We start from the raw sequence: 12312 nt of genomic DNA on the forward strand, positions 1-12312 counted from the left end.
TTCATTATCTTCCAGATGATAGCTTTTTCCATATGCGAACATAGTTTTGCAGCTTATGGAAAGCTCTGCACAAACGCGTGCTTGCTGCGATGGTGACCGTCTTTGGCCAATGTCACCATCAGCCCCCAGTTCTAACCCTGACTCTTTTTTAACACCTTCCCTGCTGTGGGTTTCAGCCAAACACTTTGGGTCTATTCCTTCTTTTTGCATAATTACCATTCAGTGTTATCCAGTGGCCTTTATTATGAGGTCTGTCTTTCCTGAATACAGGAGAGTGATTTTATCCTGCTCTGTTACCTCTCTCCTGGCAAGCTTTGTTTCATGCATGGGCAGGTTTTATTCCTCCATTTTGCTGCTCAGGCTCCTTGCTTATGCTGGCAAGTGTTTCGAGTGCTTTACGCTGACCGCTCCCTGCTCCCAGGCCGGTACAGTCCTCCGTTTCCCACCCACCCCTCATTTATATTTCCCCTTCCTTGCCATCATCTTCTGTTGCTTCTTTAACCGTTGCCATACCCTTGTTCTACTCGATTTCCCCCCATTTCTGTGTACTGCAGCCGAGCTGGGAGGGCGCAGACCTTTCCCAGCCTCTCGTCCCTTGGTTTCAGTTCTTTTCTCCGCCGTCGCGGCAGTTCTGATTTCAGTCTGGTTTTCCGAAGTGCTCGGCCGGGGCAGGGCTGGGAGGGAAGGGAACGCTTGCCCGCGGTGGGCGGAGGTGAGGGACCGCAGGTGTACGCGGCCCGACACCCGCCCCGAGGGGGGAGCAGGACGGATGCACCCCCGGCAGGGTGCAGAGCAGGCAGGTGACAGAGACGGGACGCCGTGCCGCCCGCGTTCGAGGCGTGACCGCGGCGCCGCGATCTCCGGGAAGGCTCGGGCGGTTGCCGTTCAGCGCTGGAGGTGGTTGACGCCCGAGGAGCGTGGAGGTCACGCGCGCACACGCGCCTACTTCCAGGCTCCTCATCACGCCCAGAAACGCCGCATTTCTGACAGCCTTCCCCAGCCCGCCGCGGCTCCGTCCCGCCCGGGGCCCGGTGCCCGGCGCCCGGTGGCCCCCCCGCCCCTGCCGGGGCCGCTTACCCCCCCCCCGCCGCCCTCCTCCACGCTCCCGCGCGGCCGCTCGGCTCTGCCTGGCGGGGCGGGGCTCGGGGCGGGGAAGTGGCGGCGGCCGTGCGCGCTGAGTGGCCGCCGGGGGCGGGGGGCGGGGCTTGGGGCGGGGGCGGGGGCGAGAAAAGCGCCGGGGGAACGGCGCTGGCGGCCGCGGCGGGTGCGGGCGCGCGGGGCGGCGGAGCGGCGATGCGCCTGACGCAGAGCATGTGCACCATCGCCGAGTGCGCGCCCGGCGGGGAGGGCTGCCCCGCCGCCGCCGCCCGGCCCCGCCTCGTCAAGATCGCGGTGGTGGGGGGCAGCGGCGTGGGCAAGACAGGTGAGGGGCGCGGGGGGAGGGGGGGGGCGGCGGCGGGAGCGGCGGAGCGCGGCTAACGGTTGCCTGTCTGTGCCTGCCCGCAGCGCTGGTGGTGCGGTTCCTCACCCGGCGGTTCATCGGCGACTACGAGAGGAACGCAGGTAGGCGAGCGGCGGCGCGGCTTTGTTCCCGCCGGTCTTGGAGATCGGGCCCTCCGCGGGCGGGACGGGACGGGGGGGTGTGTGGGGGGGTTACCGCGGGGGGAGGGGAGAGCGGGGCCCCGGCCCCACCGGCGGCTTTCTGCTCTGGAGCCGCCCGGGGGGGGTGCCCGGGCTGGAGAGCCGGGGGGGGCGGTGCAAGCCCTGGCAGTAAGCGTGCAAAACCCAGCGCTGAGCCAGGTCCCAGGTGTAAAAGAAAGAACTTAAAAACGGGGCTACAGGTGCATCCAGCAGGTATTTGTGCCGGCCCGAACCACCGAGATGGGGCAGGGCTGGCGGCTCGCTTAAAACTTGTTCCCTGTGCCGCTCTCGCAGCCCCCTGCCCGGCAGCCCCCAGAACGGGGCGCGCCAGGCCCAGCGAACACGCAGGGTGTGCTCACAGCTTCACTGGCGCCGAGTTTTACCGCGTCCCTGTTCTCGAGCAGAATTTACTTTATATGGTGAGAATGTCCCTCTTTGAAGAAGTCTTTTAGCTAAAAAAAGAAAACATTCTGGAAACCTAATATTGTGTTATTCTGTGCAAACTGAATGCCAGCAGCCAAATGGTCTAGACGGTGCCACCTTAACGGGGAAGACAAAGAGGTGATGTTACATACTTGCTTGAGATGTGAATGTAAAATATACAGTATTCTGTTGAGGAAATGACTTGAAAAAGCCAAACAAATGAAGAAACCAACAAATCTTACAGGCCAGCCAGCAGAGAGCTTCACTGAAGTGTGGAAATACTAAATAACAAGCAAACTGCTTTTCTATAATAAAAGCTGGTTATTTTGCGCACTTACCTTTATCATCTAAGCTAAGACAGTCTTTAAGAAGTGATTAAGTTCCAACTTGCACATTATTAAATGCCAGGCTTCAGAACAAGTCAATGCAGGATTAAATCCCAGGCTTCTAGTAACATCATAAATTTATGGGTTGTTACACACAAAAAACTTGTAACACTGGTCCTGCACTTCATAAGCAGCGATACAACTTTTCTTGCACAACTAATGGGCAGAAGAAGCAACATTTGTCCGTGTGTAGAGTGGTGGCTGTACTTGTGAACCTGTTGGTGTTCTTGTCAGGTAATCTCTACAGCAGGCACATCCAGATAGACGGAGAGATGTTGGCTATTCAAGTGCAAGATACTCCAGGAGTTCAGGTGAGCTCGATGCAGCCATGCAGTTCACCAAAGCAGCTCTACATCTGTGAGTGTGTGTGTCCCTCTGCGTGCAGCATCTTGTTATGGTCTGTTCCAGAGTCTGGTGTCCTGTGTGGGGAGAGGTGGTCAACTGTGTTTTAACCAGTGAAGCCACATGTGTTGAGTGCCTGTAGTATGCTGGTAGTAAAAGAAAACAATTCACTGTTTTGGTGAATCACTTGTATGCTGGAGGCCCATTACTTTTGAGTGGCTGAATTACCCAAGTGTCTTGTTCCTGTGTATTGGAACATTAGACACAAACCCCAAAACAATTCTGCGCAAATAAGGTACATGTGGAAGAAAATGTCATGACTGCTGCCCCACAAGCTTCATAAATGTGTATGATAGAAAGCAAAGTCTGCTATATTGTGGCTGTGCTCATTAGTGTGTCAGAAGTTAACGTTTTGAATGTATAGGCCTGAGTAATGCTGGATTGTTGCCTTTTTGAACTGGGCAACACTCCAGGTCTAAATGCTTCCAGCTCATATCTTTGCTTCCCCAGACTTGCTGTCTAGCCAGTTAATTTCCCATTCTGTGGAACTACAAAGTCTTTCTCTGCATGCAGAACTACTCAGGTCAATTTTCCATTTGAGTATAGCAAACTCCAGTGTTAAATTCCAGCTTTTTGCAGCTGAATCAACATATGCATTTATTCGCCACGCTCAGATTAAGTTTGTACTTACAATGTGAAATGCAAATATATGTGTCTGAAGCTGTAAAATGCTATTTGGCTTTACAGACTCTTAAAGACAGGTCCCTTTAATCTTTCATGACTTCAGCTATCTAATTTGAGGCCATTCATTTTTCAGATCCGTGAACACAGTCTGCATTGTAATGAGCAGTTGAACAGATGCATTCGCTGGGCAGATGCCCTGGTGATTGTCTTCTCCATCACAGACTATAAGAGCTATGAACTACTCAGTCACCTTTACCATCACATTCGACAGTTGCATCCAGGAAACGCAGTCCCTGTTGTCATCGTCGCGAACAAAGCTGATCTCTTGCATGTCAAAGAGGTGGAGCCTCAGCATGGACTTCAGCTGGCCAACATGCTGGGCTGTACTTTCTATGAAGTATCTGTCAGTGAAAACTATAACGATGTCTTCAATGCCTTCCATCTCCTCTGTAAAGAAGTCAGTAAACAGCAAACAACCAGCACGCCCGAGAGAAGGAGAACCTCTCTTATTCCACGGCCAAAATCGCCCAACATGCAGGATCTGAAGAGGAGGTTTAAGCAAGCTTTGTCTGCCAAAGTGAGGACTGTCACTTCTGTTTGACAGCAGAGCCGTTGGTCTTCCCAGCCTTGAGCCTGAGATTGAAACCTGGGGTGTTTAACACTGGCACATCTGGAGCCCAAAGCATTGTGAAAGAAGGATGGTTCCGGTAGCCCTTTGCATGGCTGTAGAAGTTTTTTAAAACCCAAAACTCTTGAAATAGTTCTAGGATGTGACTTGCAGAACAAGTATTTTCATTTGGAAAAGGAACTTTTCAGTAAATGAAACAAGCTTTCAGTTTGCCTTTTTTCCAGTCGGACAGATTTGGCTTTCATTTGTGCAGAAACAACGTTTTAGCTGTAACTCAGCTGGTCCTTGAGCAGGGAAACACCCTGAACTGCAGTTCACTGTTCAGAAGTAACCACTCGAGTCTTGTTTTCACATGGATGAAGGACAGCACGATGTATCTGTTTAATTTTATTGCACAGTAGAACTGTTCATTTCCCATGTATTTCAAAACAAATAAGCAAACATGAAATCATTCTGTAAAAGTAAGTGTAAAATAAGTGGACATGACTGGGTATCAAGACTGTAAACAATGGTCCTTTATTTTTTTACTAGCTATGTTATTGCTGACAACTTGACCAGACTCTTTGTATGCGAAACTATTGTCTGCAGGGTGTAAACATATCTAATTACAAATAACTTGTGGGGTTTTTTACTGTCTGAAAAAAATACTATTCAGATTAAATGATCCAACATGGAGCTTTTGAGGAGTGAGTGTGGAGTTGGAGTGATAGTTGAGTACAGCTGCCAGTGTAAGACACTTCTGTCTGTGTGCAATAGGCACAGAAGGAATGTGGCTGTGATTCGGCTTGGTGTGAAGCATGGCTGGCTCCAGGCAATGAAGCTGGTGGTTTGTTCTGAGCTGAGCCAGTCCCTCTTCATCCTTAAAACACATGTGGCAGATTTGTATGTATACAGGTTTGGTTTTTTTTTTTTACATTGAGCCAACAGAGTTCACAGGCTAAAGGCCTTATACACATGCACTTTAAAAAGCCAGTTGTGCTTTTGTTTAAACTGTAACTTATTTATTTTGTGTACAGTTACTCCTCCTAGGGAGTGGACTTCTCATTCTTACAGCCTGGTTCAACATTAAATTTTTGAATTGCATGTTTTCTTGTGTGTTCTTTGTGGGTGAGAAACAATGGGCAATAACCAGTGAAACATTGAGACAAAGTAATAGTTTTCTCAAGGTAGTTAACATACATTGCAGAAACAGTCAGAAGGCCTTTCCTGCCTCTGCTGTTGCTTTATTACCATAAACCACAGGGGGGGAGCTCTCACAACTGCTTTACAACTTCCTTTTAAGAAATTCTTTTAGAAGAGGAACTGAATAAGGCAGAGACCTTTCAAATTAAAATGGGATTCTTCATTTCCCCTTGTCAAAAAACCTCTAGTGAGAAAGGAGTGCTGTGAGGTAGGTCAAAGTCTGGAAGAACCCCATGTCTCCTAAGTGACACTCACTATCTTTTAAAAAAAAAAAAAAAGCTTTATGTATTGAGCTATATCACAATGAAGAACTTCATCAAATTCCAAGTCTTCAACTATTTTATTCATGTTTAAAGTAGCTTTACTGAGAGCTCTTCTGAGGAGGATGTTTGTGCTGGGACTGGGTGACTGCTGCACAGGCTCACCTGGTTAGCACACAGCTGTAATACCTGGTGCAGGGAAATGCTGACAAGGTCCTGCTGATGATAATCTTTTTGACCATGAGCTACTAGCCAAGTGACTTAGGACTGGACTTGCAAACAAAACTGAGCTTGCCCTTCCAGTCTGAGCTTCTTACCAAATACTGCTTAGCTTACTAATATAGTAGTAAACCCATTTGCCAAGGGTGGCTTTGTGTTTTCTCCTCCTCCTACCTTTTGAGTATCGTTTAGTGTCACACGCAGGGGGCTTAGACACTCCTTGCTGTGGTCCTGCACCTGACCAAGCAAAGTCTCTTGTGCTGTTCCTGCTCACATGTGACTAGCAGACCTCTCATCCCCCTGGCCTGTTCCCTGAGCACAGGCTATGTGTAGCTACTACAGCTATTTCCTACAAACAAGGAGCTATTACACTAGGGCTGCTGGAAAGACTCCACTCCAGTGTTGGTCTAGAAGAGGAGCAGGCTTTTGTGACCATCTTCTTTCATCTCTTCAGCTACTGAGTATGAGATGGTGGCTCGGCACCCATCCAGCATCCATTGCCACAGCTGTGGCCCCACTGGCTGAAAAGATTCCTCCAAAGTGTGGGCCTGGAAAACTAGTCTCTGCCTCAGAGAGGAGCTAATTGACCCATAGGAAGTGCAAGAGCACCAGCGTCTGCTTAGACTCACCCCCGCCTTCTCACTACCCTATAGAGTATGTCCTTAGATGGCCAAGTCAGAGACCTGAGAACATCTGATGAAAGACAGGTGAGGGAGAGAAGACCACAAGTGCCAGCCTCCATCATCTCAGGAAAGCAGCAGCATCTCAGAGGTGTGAGTACCTGAACTCAATGGCCAGCAATGGCCACTGGACGTAGGAGAGCCTTTCTGCCACTAGCAGGGTGTGGAAACCCCTCTAGTACACCTCCCGAGACAGAAGGTCTAGGTTCTTAGGGGCAATCAAATAATGCAAAAGAAAAACGGGTCACAGGAATACGCAGTCCTGGCATGTGTAGCCCTGTGTACTAGGAGAGAAGAAGATGGATGACGTTTGGCACTGTAAGAGCATTGCTTTATTGATTACAGAATTTACAAAACATCCATATTCTAAGATTAAACAGTACAGAAGGACAGAAGAGAAACCCAGAGACTGGCTATTTGCTTTCCAGTTGCTCTGTTCAAACTGTTTCTTGAGCTTTTAACATTGCAATCTCATAATATTTCTCATTTTTTATAGCACAAAGTTCCATTCTATAGTCATAAACTTCTCTTCCATAGAGGCAACATTGTCCATGCTTTATAATGGGTCCATTGTTTCCTTCTAGCCACTCAAAAGTGAATTTCAATCAAAATGCACGCTTTTCTGAAGACCATTATAAACATTTAAGAGAACTTAACGCTAGCTAGCGAACAAAGGTTAAAAAGCTACTTCCCATGTAATCTATTCCTTTGGCATAATAAAGAATGCTATGATAGAGTGAATGTCACTTACAATTTCACATTCTCATCTCAGGTAAGCTGTAGTCTTAGCATCCCTTGGATGAAGCAAGAGGATGCAGCTTTAGAGCTCCACCATTTTATGCTGCAATTCGGAAGTCTTGGTGCTATATGCAATCACAATCTCTACTGGCTGCTGCTTTTTTATCACAGATTGTATCAAAGTTTTATACGGAAAAATTACATACCTGAATTTGATAGCGGCTCTTTCACGATCATAAATTAAAAACAAAAGCTGTTCTCTAACCATGCTGTTCAGAAATCTAGCTCAAGAAAGAATCTGTCGCTGCAGCCTCTTGAAAATGGGATCATGCTTTTTTTTTTTTTCCTCTTTTTCTTTTTTAAATGCATGTGAGGGGAGGATTCTTCCAGGGTTATCATCAAACCATCACAGCCCATATGTCTTCCTGCGTAAACCGACAGAGAAGTGTGCCATCAGAAACAGTCTTTTCTCCTGGGACTGTGGGTGGAGAAACTAGAGCAGGAAACGGGAAGCTGAGAGAGAAGCAACCACGTAACCCAGCCCTTGAGTCTGGCTCTCTGCTTCTCTGCCTCTACCAGTCCTGCCAGGAGAGCATCACCGGACTGGGAGCTGCTCTGTCAGCTAAATCAAGTCTGTGCTCTTGTCGCCTCTCTGGGGTGAGGGACGAAGAGCAGAGGCGGTTAATGCTGTATAAGGCACATGTGTTTTGCAAGGTAACATGACAGAGAGGGTGGATTTTGCTAGCCTTTCACTCCCTCAGCAGCATTCCCCACCAGAAGCAACCCCGGCGAAACCATCAGGAATACTCAGAGAAAAACGTACTGCTTGGGGAGTGCAAATTCAGCATCACCTGCTCCTCAGCTGCTCCTTTTCTAGGGAATTATTACAAGCGATCATCCTTGCTGTGCAGAGCGGGGCTGGGGTGATTCAGCACCGCGCAGTGTTACCGTTAAGGAGGGGGGAGTTGTCGCTGGACAACTGGACCATTTTGAAGAGCTGCCTGTGAGCTGCACATGTTCCCTTGCAGCCAGATACCCAGCTGCTTCACCCCGTTTCAGCTGGAGCCATAACTGTAGCAGGGGACATGTCATTTTTTGGAAGGCTATTGGGAAGAGCGACAGACCAGGGACTTGAAGTTTCCAGCTGAGGCACTCACTCATCTTCTCCACAGATCCTCCCCCGTCAGATATCGGTGTCAGGCTGGAGACGGTCTGTGGCAAACAACAACTCAATAGCACTATGTGGTGTCAGGAGTGCAGAGGAGAGCACAATTACCTGAAAGAAGGGGGACAAGAAACAACAAGTCAAAATGAAGGGGACTGAGACTGATCGCTGTACTAATGAGCCGTGGATATGAAGTGTTTGCTTCACTCAGCACTAGACAGGCTGTGTTTCTGGTGTTTACTGACAGGGCAATGCAACTTGCCCAGTGAAACTGTCCGCTCGCTAATAACTGTAGTTATATCACTTTAAGGAGCATAATGACTGGTAGCATTGTACTCTTAATGAATGTGTGCTTTGACTCATTTCTACCCACATCTTATCCAGTGATTTGTTGTGACTGCCATTGTGTTTACTGCGAGGCACCAGCTGTTGAAGCAGGGGTTTCCTCTCCTATAGCACAGATTCGAGTGACGGCTGTTTCCTCTCAGTTGAAGGTAAGGCAAACACCACAGAGGCGCTGCCGGCCTGCTGCAGGGAGCCACAGTCCCTGTTCAGAAACGTCTCTTCAGACCAGGCACAGGCTGTTCTGCACATCAGGACCAAAGCTCAACCTCAAGCACTGCTGGGATGCTATCGCTTTTGTTTGGTCAAGTTTTTAATCCAAGACAGGTCTGATGAATGAAACCGTCACTCACTACAGCCATGATACACACCCTGCTAGATGCAGGTATTTGTTTTTCTTAGGTGAAAACCAGTATGCAGGTGCCTAGCATGAAGGCTCCTCTGCAGGGCAAAGCTATCAGCAAGGAGCGAGTGCGTATGCTCTTCCTGCGTGGAGCTAACTCAGGGTCAAAGTTGTAGGACACTGCTCTTGCCAAGCCCTAACTTCAGTAGTGTTCGTAGGGTCAGGACTGCAGGCAGGGACATGGGGGCAGATTTATCTTACTAGCCCACTTGAACGTGAATTTGCTTCTTCGGTGCAAATCCGAGGAGAGGAAACACAAGCATCAACAACGGAGTACGTCTGTGTGTCTCTTTCCTGCAGTAGCTATCAAACCGCTTGTGCTCTTCATCACATGGCTTAAATGTGCAGTACTGCTGCATTTCAACTATTTTTGTTGTTCTTTCTTTCATCTTTTCACTTCAAATAATGAAAGGAATCTGGAGTTAAGTTACTACAGGTCCCTTCTGTACTGATGATAGTCTCCCCCTCACTTCTCCCCTTCCCTTGTCCTCCCACACAATCTGTGGCAAACTAACACTGATTATCTCTTCTCCTTCCTATGGATGAAAAACGCTCTGTAATTTGCAGATGCCAAAGGCTGACACTGTCTTACTTATGTTACGTGAGAATCAGACTATAGCACAAGATGTGCTCATCTTGTTATCATGCAGCTTAATTCTGAAAAACACAAGGGGACACGTTACCGAAGTTTTTTGGGTGTACAAGCCAAACATCAACAACAGCCACTGCCAGATAAAAGCAATTTCTTCTTGGAGTCCCACCACTGAACTCTGAGGGGATTTGTGCAACTAATAGCAAGCTCAGAGAGAAAAATGAGAGCTGCAACTTCAACGTCTGAGAAAGGATGCAGCAAAATACAGTGGGACTTCCCTCCTTTCCCCCCAATATCTCTGAGGGCTCATTGAGGGGGATAAATGTGAATATTTGTTCCTTCATTTTTACAGAGAAGGGGGGAATTGCCCAGATAAGTAATGTCCACCTCTTCTCCAGGCAGGTCTCTTCAGGACAGTGTATCTCCTTTGCAGACCTCTCCTTGTTCAGTACAGCTCGCCTGTCTTTGATGCTTCACCTGAAGGGCTACCCCTCCTGACGGCAGCCATCCCGACCCACTGCGCTGCAACGGGCAGTTCCCCCTCAGCAGAGGGCAGGGAAGGATGCTGCTAACATCTGGTGGTGCATCTTGGAGGGGTTTATCTGTCTGCATGCCTCAGCCACAACCACATATATGGTTGTGCATGTTGGGAGGGTGAAACATCCACTCATGCTCTTTCCCCTTTTTTTACTCTCCTGATTGAAGTGGAAAAAAAAGGTAATTTCTTCCTTTGAAAGTAGGATAGTTCTCACTAGGTTAGGGGAGGTATTAACCACCATCCAAAAACAAATGATGCGTAGGAAACGCTGTACTCCTTTGTGCTCCTTCATGAGAAAGAAATTTGTCATTCATATTCAGATGCAGAGCAGTTCTGTGGATGGAAACATGTGTCTCCTACTCCACATTTAAATGTCATTTGCCTCAACTCCAAACAACTGCTGAAGTAATCAGTGCGTCCTGTCAGTTTTTCTGTTACTTTCCTCAGTTCTTTATTTTTGCACCCACAGGTCTCAACATTTCTCCAAGAGCCAATAATTAGTATAAATGTCAGTGCTTTGTTTGACTGGAAGGGACTTGGGAGGCGAGTGTTCCCCTGATGCCTGAACCTGATTGCCTGAACACCACAAAAAAGCTCTGTTAAACACTGGCTCGAGTTAGACAAATGCCTGGCTTTTTGAAAAGAGAATAATCCCAAACAGGTGGCACATATTCACAGCTATAGTGCAGAAATCCAGGTAAATCCAACAAACTCATAAACCTTTTCTATATGAGAGACTTGCACAACTGCTTCTTTTCTTCTTTCTCTTCCTCCTCCCGCCTCTCCCCCCAAGTCCTTTCACCTCTAACACAGCACATTTGGACAAAGGGCAAGATGCAGTAAAAGCTTAAAATTCTTTAGGAATCTGCCTCAGAGGGTGACCTGCCACTGGGGTTAAGCCAAAGCAAAGCAACACCAGATCCCATGTCACCACTGTCAAGCCTCAAGTCCCTCTAGAAAGCCAGTCAAAAGTCTTCCTGCATAGTTCTCAACCAACAACTCACGTGTTAACCCTCTGCTTATCTTTCAGGGTGTATTAATACATTTTGGGTGTGGATTAACTTGTCCATCACAGTGTCACAACTCAATCCCCCTTCAAGATGGGAAAGAATTTTATTCACTGTTTTAAGGAGATTAGCAATAGGCTAATTGGGGAAAATGTGTTATCAGATCAAAAAAAATCGCTAAAAATGGCACTCCATCTTACAAAATAGTGCTTGGGACTGCCTTGCAAAGACAACTAAAACGTGGAAAACACATGTCAAAACCAGGGGCTGCTCAGCCTTTGGTTGGCTCCATTTTGCTAACAATTTCTCACTAATCAAAACTGCATTCCGTAGGAATTGAAACCAAGATGTTTACAAGCCACCCTGGAAACTAGACTTATGTTTACGATGCAGCTGGTTACACAGCACTTCTTTGCAGTTTTTAGATTACCCTGTATATTTGCACTACTCAGCAGATACCCGATTGCTCTTGTACACGCTCCTCCACAGTTAACAATGATTTTTAACATCTCAGATGCCACCACAGCCCATTCATCCTCCTCCTCTCGCTCCCCGCTCCGTTCAGATGACAGCTGCTGCAGTCAAGCTCTGCTGCCAGAGAGTGGACGAGGCAAAGACCAGCTGCATGGATGCTATTGAAGCTTCACCGCAGGAGCCATCCTCCTTCCAGGAGTCAGACAGCACATCCAAGGGCTGCAGAGACTTGGGGCTTTCTCCATATCACCTGCTTCAGGCTGCTTAAGGCATCTAGTGGTCAAATATCTATCAGAGATACCTGGCCTGGACCAGAAACCAGTACCACTGTATCCAGGCTAATTTATCTTGCTCCTCAGCAATGCCAATTGACTTGTCTGCAGGATCACCAGTGATACGTCACTAGATGGTACCCAGACCCTTGGCAGGCTCCTTCTGAGCATCCCTGCACTATGTCCTGTAGATGCACTGCCAGGGAGCCTGTAGGCTTTTGGACAGCAAATGTTTCTGTTTGTTTATAAAGAACACGAAGAAATGAATCTTTTGAGACATGATGACAGCTCCTTCAGAATAATGCCAGTCTGTTCTGAACTCTCCAACCTGAGTTT

At 47.9% G+C, this 12312-nt stretch overlaps 2 protein-coding genes across 3 annotated transcripts in view; one reads left to right on the forward strand and one right to left on the reverse strand.

Annotated features, from left to right (window-relative positions):
• Positions 1 to 1293: 1293 nt before the first annotated feature.
• On the forward strand, positions 1294 to 5187 carry RASL11B (RAS like family 11 member B). Its single transcript, XM_050895893.1, has 4 exons — positions 1294 to 1423; positions 1507 to 1563; positions 2685 to 2761; positions 3610 to 5187. Exons 1-4 carry the CDS (start codon positions 1294 to 1296, stop codon positions 4075 to 4077), a joined length of 732 nt encoding a protein of 243 aa, XP_050751850.1. The 3' UTR covers positions 4078 to 5187.
• Positions 5188 to 6761: 1574 nt separating this feature from the next.
• Positions 6762 to 12312, reverse strand: part of SCFD2 (sec1 family domain containing 2) — a 212965-nt gene continuing 207414 nt past the window's right edge. Inside the window, exons 9-10 of one of the 2 annotated variants that reach the window (XM_050895667.1) lie at positions 8341 to 8459; positions 6762 to 7608 (exon numbers count right to left, since the gene is read on the reverse strand). In XM_050895667.1, coding sequence (XP_050751624.1) covers positions 8367 to 8459 — 93 coding nt within the window. In that variant the 3' untranslated portion in view covers positions 6762 to 7608; positions 8341 to 8366. Of the gene's footprint in view, positions 8460 to 12312 lie in introns of both variants that reach the window. The other variant, XM_050895668.1, reaches the window with a different exon arrangement.

This window comes from Gymnogyps californianus, chromosome 4 (genome assembly GCF_018139145.2).
Source record: "Gymnogyps californianus isolate 813 chromosome 4, ASM1813914v2, whole genome shotgun sequence".
In the NCBI taxonomy this organism is placed as follows: Eukaryota; Metazoa; Chordata; class Aves; order Accipitriformes; family Cathartidae; genus Gymnogyps; species Gymnogyps californianus.